The sequence below is a fragment of the Anopheles coustani genome, chromosome 2 (assembly GCF_943734705.1).
Source record: "Anopheles coustani chromosome 2, idAnoCousDA_361_x.2, whole genome shotgun sequence".
Lineage (NCBI taxonomy): Eukaryota > Metazoa > Arthropoda > Insecta > Diptera > Culicidae > Anopheles > Anopheles coustani.
In genome coordinates, this window is record NC_071289.1 from 85551210 (window position 1) to 85561343 (window position 10134).

A 10134-nucleotide genomic window follows, 5' to 3' on the forward strand; every position below is an offset into this window, starting at 1 on the left:
ATAATTGAAAGCAGTTAGTGATAAGATGTCCCCTTTATGGATATTATTTATTCATTATTTGCGTCAGAAGCTTTTAACATGTGCAAGACATCTACAGTGTGAACGTTTTCCATGATTCGCCGTCCTTCGAAAGCGTTTTGTTTTCCGGACCTAACACCGACTTTCCGACCACAGCGACCGCTCCTGGCCGCAGATATCGCTCGTTCACTTCCAGTAGCTGTTCCTTTGTTACTTCCAGCACCGCTGCCCGATGTTTGCTGAACAGCTCGTCCGAAATGCCCTGTCGAAACAGATCCATACCACGCTCAAGGGGCGCAATAGGCACGTCTAGCTGCTGCAGGACACCTAACTTCGCCTCGAAAAGCGTCTGCTCATCCAGGCCGACAACGGACTGGACGTTCCAGGCATGAGCTCCATCGAATACGTCCAAAGTTGTGCGCGAGTTGGGATCGCGGTAGCTGAAAAAGTTGAACAGTCCATCGGAGGTAATTTTTGCCCCAGCACCGTACGCTCCGTTCTGCTCACGCACAACCGGTAGGAGATACTTTGCCGAGAGGTACTTGGCGAGCACCTTTAGTGGAGCGTAATCTCGGTGGGTGTACGGAACAGCGTGGATCGATTTGGCGCAATAGTTCACCGGAATATTCATCACCGTATGGCGACAGGTGGTGTTGCTGCTAGCCTCTTCTCCGAGTGTATGCGAAATATTCCACACCCGGGCAGAGCTGCGCAGGGGCACGCTGTTAACGAACGACTCGTAATGTCGGACCGTTTGTTGTTCCGACGACGGTGTAAAATTGAGGGCACACCTCATCCCCGCTTCGGCGAACAGTTTCGTGATGGAGCGACATTTTTCCAAAATTTCCTCCGGCTTATGGCTCTGCGTGAGGTTTTTCATGAACGATAAATGCTCTATACCCATTAGCCTTTCCCTAAGCTGACCCGTTTCCGTGACCAACCCGTTAGCATTCTGCATTGCGTACATATGGCCGGACTGCGCGATTCCGATCGACATCTCCGATAGGTAGTTCTCCAGAAGCATCTCGAAACGTGTCACGTCCTTCATCTCGAGCTCATTAAAAATACGCCGGAAGATATCAAACATATCGGGCACGTTCTGATCCAACGCGTACGTACCAAAGTACAGACCAAACTCGTACTGTTCTGTGTTGTGAACATTCTCCACGAGGTGAGTCGAAAACCCGATGCCCGCTGTCTTCGAGCTGACCAGTTGATCGAACTCTCGATAGTTCACACCCTTTGTGCCGAATTGGGTGATTATCGTATTGAACAGCGGAAGAAGCATTTTTTGCTCTTCGTTTAACCTATTAACGTCAAGTATGCCGCGGAAGTAAACGATTCCGTTAGTATTCACAGGACACAGTTGCGTCGGGACGTTGGAGACAAGCCTCTGATCAACTTTCGTTTCGCTCACTTTCTTTTCGATCTCATCCAACCGGAGGCACGGCAGAACATCCGTGTTCGGGGGTGCTTTTTGAGCCTCGGACAGCTCGATTCCTTCCCGATAAATTCGTTCCTTGTCGGAATCGTTAAGGTTTGCCACCTTCTGCTGCAGGTTACTTCGCTCGGCGTCCAAAAGTTGTTTATCGTAGGTTTCATCCGGTGACATGGTCATCGTAAGCCGATGCCTGTTGTTACGGAAATAGTACTCTACCTTATTCTGCAGGTACTTTGGGTTGGCCGACATATGTTCGCGCAGCTTCCGCACTGATTCGGACACGTTCATTGCTCTTATCAAATCCCCGTCGTGGTTCCAGAGTGGTGTCAGATTGAACAGCAGTCCGAGGCCAAACTTGGTAGTTTGATGCTTCATCGTCAGCTCGATGCTGTGCAGCACGCTTTCGATATGTGCCTGCTCGAAACCCTTGTCGATGACTTCATCCACCGTGCGATCAAAGATTTGCTCAACTCGCTCGAAATCATCCACTGCGAGATCCTGCAAGCCAACCACGAACATCGTATCGCGTATATGGGAATCAAACCCGGTCAGCTGATTGTAGCCGCCGGAGATGTTCGGTTCGATGAGATTTTTGTAGAAGAACGAATTCGGCCCTTTCACTAGCAACTCCGTGAGGATGTGCATAAGAAACGTTTCATAAACATCGGTTATGTCAGTCATTAGATAACCGATAGCAATCTGGTTCTGTTTCTCGATCGGGGCCCCCATGTTATCATACCGGCTACGAACATGGTCCTTCTTTGCGCCTGTCCATCGTTTCTGCGGCGGAATCACGCTGTACCGTGAATCTATGCGATCGTAGTCGCTCAGATATTGACCGTCCACAAATGCCATCGTTTTATCGAGATCGAAGCAACCGTAGCTGAAGATGCGTGCGTTACTTGGATGGTAATACTTTTGATGGAAATTGACCAAATCCTCGTGCCGCAGCTGTGGAATATCGAGCGGGTCTCCGCCGGACACGTACCCGTACGTGTGGTCGGGAAGGATTTTGTTGAAAAACTTCTGACCAAATACAGCCGAATTTTCAGAAAATGCTCCCTTCATTTCGTTGTACACCACACCTTTGAAGACGTAGTCTGACTTCGGGTTTGTCAACTCCGCGTGCTCCAAACGCCAACCTTCCTGCAGAAAGTCGAGATACTTTAGGTTCGGTCGGAATGCAGCGTCCATGTAGATGGTTTGCAGGTTGCGGAAATCGATTTCATTCGTCGAGCTGAATGGGTACAGCGTGTAATCCGGTCCGGTCATCGCATTCATGAATGTGGCCAAACTTCGGTTAAGCATTTTGAAGAACGGATCCCGCACGGGAAATTTCTCCGAGCCACAGAGCACATTGTGCTCTAGGATGTGTGGGAGCCCGGTCGAGTCGAACGGGGTGGTGCGGAAGTTGATCGAAAACACATTGTTACTATCCTGTCGGTCGATGTGCAGATACTGCAAACCCGTTTTTTCGTGCTGGAACATGTAGGCGGTCATATTGAAATCGGCAATGAACTGCGCCTGGATGCAAACGAATCCATTGTAACGATCACCCGGTTTGTATCGATCGGCAGCCTTTATGTTTGCGAGAATCGCCGGATTTATCTTTGGCGCCGGTGTCGAAGAGAGAAATCGACGGGAGGGTAGAAAACGTTTCATTGATGATACTTGTCGTAGCATTCTGCAGGCTTTAGTAGAAAGAAGTAGATAGTAAACAGTGACAAACTTAATGGATGCAAATGTACGTTCAATATTTCTCAAATTAACTCACCCTTTTCGCAGTACAATCTTCTGGATGATGCAGTCAATGATCAAAATTTCATAACACTTCTTGCTTGACTTGGGGAGCAAGTTGTCAAAATAGTTATGCTGTCAGTTTGCCTGTTTTTTGTAAATCGGTTAACAGCTGATGGCTTTCCATATTAATTTATACCTAGTTCTATCTTGGAACACCTTTTTGTGAAACGCAAATTGCTAATTATTCTTTCACGAAATAACTAATCAACATCAACCATATTCAAGAATTTCGTTAGCGTGGTGTAGACGTTGCTTGTGTCCATGAAATAGAAATAGATGAAACTAAAATCAACTACAACCTTCAACCACGTTTTTCAATTTACTCGGCTTTTCATTCATACTTTTCAAGAAACATGGTCAAACATCGCCCAAAAAATAACCCTTGATTTTACCCCCTAATGATTGGTAAAAGCTGTCAAAAATCAGCTGATTATGTTATTCTTTTTTTTTTCTAGAGTCTCTCTACCACTACGGGAGGAGTGAAAGTGCAGGCGCTTTGTCTACAGTAGTGTCGTGGAAAACACAGCCTGTTTTCATAATCGTTTTGTATGCAGCTTCAGTTATTGGCTTGGTGTGGATATTTTTGTAGTTTTTAAACAATTTTATGAAAACAATTGTTTCGTAAATCAACGCAATCAGGCTCTGACCAGAAGTTTAATCGAGTGTCCTTTGAACCTCGCTCGTACTGACTCATACAGTCTTTACGTTGCTACATTTTTCTGTAATATCGTCCCACACAACTTTCGTCTCTCTCGCATCTTACATACGTTGAGCACGTCAAAGGTATGCATGCAAAATTTACAATAACTTATGGTTTTAAATGTGTCTATTTTTCCATATCTCCAGCGCAATGGCCAAAGTAATCAGCCAGGAAACATTTGATGAGGTGGTGAAGGAAAACATAGTCGAATTTTCGATGTCGGTTGAAGAGGCACGAGAGGAAACTATCAAACAATTTGAAGCTCAGGGAATCAATCTAGGAAATATCATCAAAGATCTGAACGTGAACCCGGAAACGGGAATTCCGTTGATGAACGAAAGTGTGGACGCATTGAAATTACTCGAAAAATCTATCAACACGGAGCACGAGAAGTTTGGCCAGCATTTGGATGTCGTTGCCGAAGAGTGCAAGCTGGTATGTAGAGAGCATGGCACTTTGTACTGAAAGTGGTGTATAGTAAAAACGCGGTTATTTTCGAATAACTTTTCATAGGGCGTCCCTCACCGTGTGTTGGCTGCAAAACTTGGCGCATACGATCTGATTGTTAATGTGCTGGAAGCAAAAGAGGAGCTACCAGTGGACGTTTTGATTCAATTGGTAAACGCAGCCAATGCAATCATAAATAAGCAACCGGACGTGTTTAACATTAACTCGCTCGCCGTCGCGCTAAAGCATTTAAAAAGCGCATCCGATAGTAAAGTTATTTGTGCCGTGCTAAGATGGCTTCAAAAGGCGTGTATTTTGCACGAAATGAACCGGCAAATGATTATGGAGGACAATCTTACAATTCCTACTGTTAAAGCTTTCCTCGCACGACCGGAACCGGAAGTCGTACGTAATACTTGCACGCTGTTCCGGTACTTGGTGTTGGACGATGATATTCGGGTCGAGTTTGGTAAGGCGCATGAACATGCTCGTCAATTAGCAGCGGAATCGCTCACTGAAATCACGCAGTTACTGACCAGTAAGTTTCTTGTTTTAATTTACAATTACAATTAAAATTAAATATTTTATGGTCTTCTGTTGTAGAGTTCAAGTCTGATCAAGATACCGTAGGTGATTTGATGCTAACCATCGCATCGTTGACCGTTCGCAATGAATTTTGCCAGACGGTCGAGGAGGCAGGAGGACTGAAATTTATACTGGATGCGATGGTCGAGTATCCGGACTCGGTGAAAATTATTCGCGAGGCGTGCAAACTGCTCAAAGCCTTGGCCGGTAATGACACCGTCAAGCTGCACATAGTCCAATGTGGGGCTGCTCCGTTGTTGGAATCGGCATTGAATCGTCACAAAGACAACGAACCTTTCGCAAGACACGCATTGGCTTGCATATCTACGCTGGCGCTTCGCGAGCCGAGCAACAGCAGTACCTTGTTCGAGACGGGCATTTCGGAGACGATTATTCAAACGATGAAAATCCACAGTGGCAGCAAGATCATTCAGCGCAATGGTTCCTGGGCCGTGCGTAACATGGTTTCACGATCGCGCGATCAATGTGACACGTTCATAGCGCAGGGAGCCGAAGATGTACTAAATCAGGCTCTGAAAGATCATCCAAGCATCGCACACGACGTAAAGTCAGCTCTTCGGGATCTGGGATGCAAGGTCCATCTGAACGAGGAGTGGAAGGCTCAGTCGGAAATTCAAATTAAAAATGACACAAATTAACTATTGCACACGCAACGAAATGCATTGTAACGATTATGAATCCTTAAACATTACCGCATACTAACGTGAGTTTTGCACATCATTTGACAACGTACACAGTCCAATAAAAATCGTATGTTTTTCACTAATCATCCTTATTTAAAAATAAACATGTTTCTATCTACATTTATTGAAATAAATTTCTTTTGACGACTAATTATTGTACTGTATACGAATGTGATTGAAAAAAGTAAAAAAAAAATATAGAAAAGCCGGGAAACGTCAATCCGGATTTTATTTTCTGTATACAAAACAAACTCTCAAACAAGAAAGCAGAGATGGCAGATAAAACTGTGCAAAGAAACTCCCTTCTAAAGTAAGTAATAAAGTGCAATTGGCTTTATAAAACATAATCTGGTTTTTGTATTTTTAAGTGGGAATGAAATGGTGCAACATCATACGTCGACATATGAAGTGCATTCACAGTTCAATCGTTTGGTTTCACTCGATGAGTTGGATGAATCTAGGCAACACGATTTAAAGCGTATGCAAGGTACACAATTGCACTTTTCGAGAGCACCCAAAAACATGTCATGTTACGTTATACAATTTTAATTTGTAGAAGAACTTCGCCTTCTGCTGACGCAAGAACGGGTAAATAAATCAGGCAGCATCTCGGAAGGCGCCTGGGAGGAGGACCAACACCGGGTACGCCTCACGCGGGTGGAAGGAAAGTGGCAATCATACGGTTATGAAAATTCTACGGGTAAATACGTTGAAAGCCACGAGGCTCTTTTCCTCATGGAAATGGTAATTCATCAATCGAAACATTCGCTCCCGCGGATTTGCAATGTAACACGTTCTTGTATTTATTCTTTAGAACCGGCTTATGGTGAAATGGAAAGGCGTGGTGGTGTCGATTGAGCAAGGGTACAGTTTATTACTTGGCCGACCGAATTCACTCACCTTGGAAGAGTACCAGGTTTACTCAGTGCTAAACCGAGCAAGCTACTACGTTCTGCAGTATGATCCGGTTCGGGTCTATCGAACAGAAGTAACCGATCTTCCTTCCGTGGAAGAACGCTGCGTGTGGGGAAACCTCTACGAAATGCTACATCAACCCAACCCTCGCGAAACGTTGGATCCCAAGGCGAATGGCAAGTTGTACGAAACGGTGCGCAGATCGATGCTGAAGTATAATAATCTCATCAAAAAACAATCTTCGGTGAAAGACCAAACGAGCGGTGAAGAGTTCAACAAAGAAGTGAAAGAGCCAGCCACCAAACGGAGTAAATTTGAATTTCAAGAAGTATGCCGTGAAAACGAATGCTTTAGCATGGTTGAGCGTTTCCGAAGGATTTTCGATCGATTCGACATAATTCGTAGTATCTCCGAACACCATCATAATGATGGTGATGCTTCCCTTCAGGATGAGCACAGGTGCGATTCAGTTGAGGATCCTGGGACTTTGCAGATTGCCTTTGACTTGTTTGCTCCTGAATGGCAGGGTTTTAAGAAATCACATCTTCCATTACCAATTGCACGAATCGTCGTGAGAAGGTAAGGTCGATGATTATGAAGCAAAATATTTTACAAGAATTCAATGCCACATCAATCTATTCATTCTAGGTCATCTCAATCGATGCCATACTTTAGGGAGCTACTAGCTATTCACAATCGTCAGAATCAACGGGTGCCTTTGATGCTAATGTTAGTTTCCGATAGTTTAACAGTTCACTGTTTTCTGTATGATATGACACGTGTGCCTCGAAACATTATCACATTACCGAACGAGTCGACAAGTGGTACCAAATAAATCCGTTCTGTTGTAATTTCTCATGAGTATGGTTTAAATCAGAAGCGCTGAAATAAGTATAGATTCGAAAATGTAACATATTTAATTACTTTCAAAGTATACAATGGTAGATAGATTTGTAGAGTAACTTGCATTCGTTACCACAGATGATTAGCTAGATGCAGTTCCCATCAATAGCGCCAGTTGTTCCTTACGAGTGTTTTTGATATGCTCTGCAATAACCTTTTTTGGATCTTTTTGAAACTTTTTATCGTTAATAACTTGCTTCATGGCCGTACAGCGGGTGATAAATTCTCGTTTGCGTTGCTTCATGCGAAGAGCTCTGCGTGATTTTTTGCTTTTGGGCTCTGGTTTTTTGTCGAACTGTGGTACTCCCGTCTTGAGCTTGGTTGATGATTTTATTTCAAACAATGAATCCAGCGACGGAAGAGCGTCCAGCAATGGTCTCAGGTCCCCGGTAATTGCCGTTTTCTCGCGCTTTTTCCGCTCTTTGTCCTTTTTAAATGCATCTTTCGTGAGCTCGATCTTCTTGAGCATTTCATCTTTTCGGAACTGCTTTTTCTCCTTTTTGGACAATCGTGAAATGGCCAACTTTCGTAACTTTTTCACTTTCTGTCCGTCAACGTGATCATCCGTATCAGTTGTCGACGGTTCAGAATTCTGTGGCTCAGCAAGTTTCGGTTTATCTTTCGGTTTAGGTTTTCGCTCGATGATTTTGAAACTCTTTGGCTCGGGACCATTCAGCTGAACAGCCGTAGAGCGATAGATTGGAAAAGGGCCTTTCACTGAAGCATCTTCTGCCGATTTCTGGGCAATTTTGTGCTTCAAGATCTTTTTGTTCAATTTACCCATTTTTGAGTAAATGTGCTACGACGAAAAGAACCAACTTCGAGGAAGGTATATTTGTTTTCTTTTGAACTTTTTTTACCTAAACATATTTGACAATGTAGCACGCGGATAACCCTATGGAAAATCTGGAGGTTATTCTTTGAATGTTTTCTTAGCAGGTTACGTTATCAATTTTAATACCTGTTGATATTTAAAATCGATTTCATTTGCCTTTGAATGTTTATGCTTATCCTTAAAATCGTACATTTATTTTGTATGTATTCATAGTGAAATGGCTAAAGATTTCAAATATTTACCCCGGTGTTAAAAGTACACGCTATATTTATTCACCACGGTGATAATGTCAAAAACAGTAAATCCACCACGACACCCGTTTGTTTACAAAACATTTCCGACGCACTTATCTTGCTCACTAGGTATCGACAATTTTTCTCTGATCTGTTAGTTTCTCTAATATTTGGGCCTTATTTTACACAAATAAAATGTCCGAAAGCGAAGACTCGGCACCAGTGAAAGTAGAGTTCAGAAAGAAAGGCCGCAAACAACTTCGACAACGGAGGCTATCGAACAGTGACGAAGACGAAGCAGAAACAAATGAAGAGTCGGAAGTGTTGTATGTTTAAAGCTAGGAACATTTCGTCGATAGACCCATAACATATTTTTAAATCGAACTTACAGATCCAAACTGGAAGAAACCAAAGAAAAGCAAAAACTGCGCAACAGGCGGAATGGAGTGAACATTCTGAGCTTAGCAGCAGGTAAAAAAATTTCCATCGAAGAAGAAGTAACGGTGGTAAGTTGTTAATTTTTATTGAAAGGATTGTTTGCTTAGATGTTAGTGGTAATTTTCGATTTCTTTTTAATTTGTTTCTTTAGAAAGATCCGTTTAACATTAAAACCGGTGGCATGGTTAATATGCATGCTTTGAAGGCGGGAAAACTGAAAACGGCCGTAGAAGATCCGTACGATACAGGTATCGGAACACAGTTTTCTGCAGAAACGAACAAGCGTGACGAGGATGAAGAGATGATGAAGTAAGTGTTTTAAACGATGCAAATACGGTCTGCTTTCATAGCGTTAACACGTTTTTCGCGACAGGTACATCGAAGAAGAGCTTGGAAAACGGAAAGGCATTGCACAGGAGCAGGACAACCAAGGAGATGCGGAATCTTCCGCCAAATATCTGAGCCCGGAAGAGGCAGCGCTACTGTCATTGCCGGCACATCTCAGTCAAACGTCTTCGCAGCGGTCGGAAGAAATGTTGTCCAATCAGATGCTCAGTGGCATTCCAGAGATTGACCTTGGCATCGAAGCTAAAATCAAAAACATTGAAGCGACCGAGGAGGCTAAACTTAAGTACATGCAGGAGCAGCAACGGAAAAAGGATCTGCCGTCTCACTTCGTGCCCTCCAATATGGCGGTGAACTTCATGCAACACAATCGTTATCGGATCGACAATCCGGCACCGCCGAAGAGGCGCTATCAGGAGGACCATCGTGACCAGCGGAGTGACGATCGAGTTCCGAAAAAGGCAACGGATGATTACCACTTCGATAAGTTTAAGAAGCAATATCGCCGACATTAACTCTAACGTGGGTTTAAGAATCAATAAAAGTATAATATTGAAAATAAAAACTATCAAATAACTCTTACCTGTAATTCCGTTCATTCGAGCGAAAAGTAGTAGACGATAAGTTTCCATTACTTTTCTTTACTTCATATTTGATTACGTTAACAGTATGAGAAATCTGCTACTATACCAAATTATTTTGTTGGAAATATTTCTGTTGAAAACACATACGGACACATGAATTCGGTTCATTTACTTTCCTCGCATTCA

General features: G+C 43.4%; 5 protein-coding genes across 7 annotated transcripts; 3 read left to right on the plus strand and 2 right to left on the minus strand.

The window, feature by feature from the left end:
* Window positions 1-31: 31 nt before the first annotated feature.
* On the minus strand, window positions 32-3142 carry LOC131262520 (presequence protease, mitochondrial). The gene has a single exon (XM_058264544.1). It carries the CDS (start codon window positions 3140-3142, stop codon window positions 92-94), a length of 3051 nt encoding a protein of 1016 aa, XP_058120527.1. The 3' UTR covers window positions 32-91.
* Window positions 3143-3919: 777 nt separating this feature from the next.
* Window positions 3920-5812, plus strand: LOC131263284 (armadillo repeat-containing protein 6 homolog). 2 transcript variants are annotated; one of them, XM_058265460.1, is made up of 4 exons: window positions 3920-4042; window positions 4106-4394; window positions 4473-4944; window positions 5010-5812. In XM_058265460.1, exons 2-4 carry the CDS (start codon window positions 4110-4112, stop codon window positions 5648-5650), a joined length of 1398 nt encoding a protein of 465 aa, XP_058121443.1. In that variant the 5' UTR covers window positions 3920-4042; window positions 4106-4109; the 3' UTR covers window positions 5651-5812. The 2 variants fall into 2 exon arrangements, with proteins under 2 accessions (XP_058121443.1, XP_058121442.1); XM_058265459.1 differs by having other exon boundaries at window positions 3944-4394.
* A 133-nt stretch (window positions 5813-5945) lies between these two features.
* Window positions 5946-7455, plus strand: LOC131263563 (uncharacterized). Its single transcript, XM_058265779.1, has 5 exons — window positions 5946-6005; window positions 6064-6182; window positions 6252-6439; window positions 6510-7189; window positions 7259-7455. The coding sequence occupies exons 1-5, from the start codon at window positions 5968-5970 to the stop codon at window positions 7443-7445; spliced, it is 1212 nt and encodes a 403-aa protein (XP_058121762.1). The 5' UTR covers window positions 5946-5967; the 3' UTR covers window positions 7446-7455.
* A 57-nt stretch (window positions 7456-7512) lies between these two features.
* On the minus strand, window positions 7513-8362 carry LOC131263655 (ribosome biogenesis protein SLX9 homolog). The gene has a single exon (XM_058265887.1). It carries the CDS (start codon window positions 8295-8297, stop codon window positions 7596-7598), a length of 702 nt encoding a protein of 233 aa, XP_058121870.1. The 5' UTR covers window positions 8298-8362; the 3' UTR covers window positions 7513-7595.
* Window positions 8363-8692: 330 nt separating this feature from the next.
* Window positions 8693-9922, plus strand: LOC131263561 (splicing factor C9orf78 homolog). 2 transcript variants are annotated; one of them, XM_058265773.1, is made up of 4 exons: window positions 8693-8907; window positions 8973-9087; window positions 9171-9328; window positions 9393-9922. In XM_058265773.1, the coding sequence occupies exons 1-4, from the start codon at window positions 8777-8779 to the stop codon at window positions 9877-9879; spliced, it is 891 nt and encodes a 296-aa protein (XP_058121756.1). In that variant the 5' UTR covers window positions 8693-8776; the 3' UTR covers window positions 9880-9922. The 2 variants fall into 2 exon arrangements, with proteins under 2 accessions (XP_058121756.1, XP_058121757.1); XM_058265774.1 differs by having other exon boundaries at window positions 8693-8895.
* The last annotated feature ends 212 nt before the right edge of the window (window positions 9923-10134 follow it).

Bases quoted from the DNA above. Each gene is read 5' to 3' on its own strand.
- LOC131263655 (XM_058265887.1), bottom strand. From the start codon at position 8,297: ATGGGTAAATTGAACAAAAAGATCTTGAAGCACAAAATTGCCCAGAAA.
- LOC131262520 (XM_058264544.1), bottom strand. From the start codon at position 3,142: ATGCTACGACAAGTATCATCAATGAAACGTTTTCTACCCTCCCGTCGA.
- LOC131263563 (XM_058265779.1), top strand. From the start codon at position 5,968: ATGGCAGATAAAACTGTGCAAAGAAACTCCCTTCTAAA. The intron at 6,440-6,509 runs GTAATTCATCAA...TTTATTCTTTAG, and splicing joins CTCTTTTCCTCATGGAAATG to AACCGGCTTATGGTGAAATG. The intron at 7,190-7,258 runs GTAAGGTCGATG...TATTCATTCTAG, and splicing joins GCACGAATCGTCGTGAGAAG to GTCATCTCAATCGATGCCAT.
- LOC131263561 (XM_058265773.1), top strand. From the start codon at position 8,777: ATGTCCGAAAGCGAAGACTCGGCACCAGTGAAAGTAGAGTTCAGAAAG. The intron at 8,908-8,972 runs GTATGTTTAAAG...TCGAACTTACAG, and splicing joins AATGAAGAGTCGGAAGTGTT to ATCCAAACTGGAAGAAACCA. The intron at 9,088-9,170 runs GTAAGTTGTTAA...TTGTTTCTTTAG, and splicing joins TCGAAGAAGAAGTAACGGTG to AAAGATCCGTTTAACATTAA.
- LOC131263284 (XM_058265459.1), top strand. From the start codon at position 4,080: ATGTGTCTATTTTTCCATATCTCCAGCGCAATGGCCAAAGTAATCAGC. The intron at 4,395-4,472 runs GTATGTAGAGAG...AACTTTTCATAG, and splicing joins TTGCCGAAGAGTGCAAGCTG to GGCGTCCCTCACCGTGTGTT. The intron at 4,945-5,009 runs GTAAGTTTCTTG...CTTCTGTTGTAG, and splicing joins AATCACGCAGTTACTGACCA to AGTTCAAGTCTGATCAAGAT.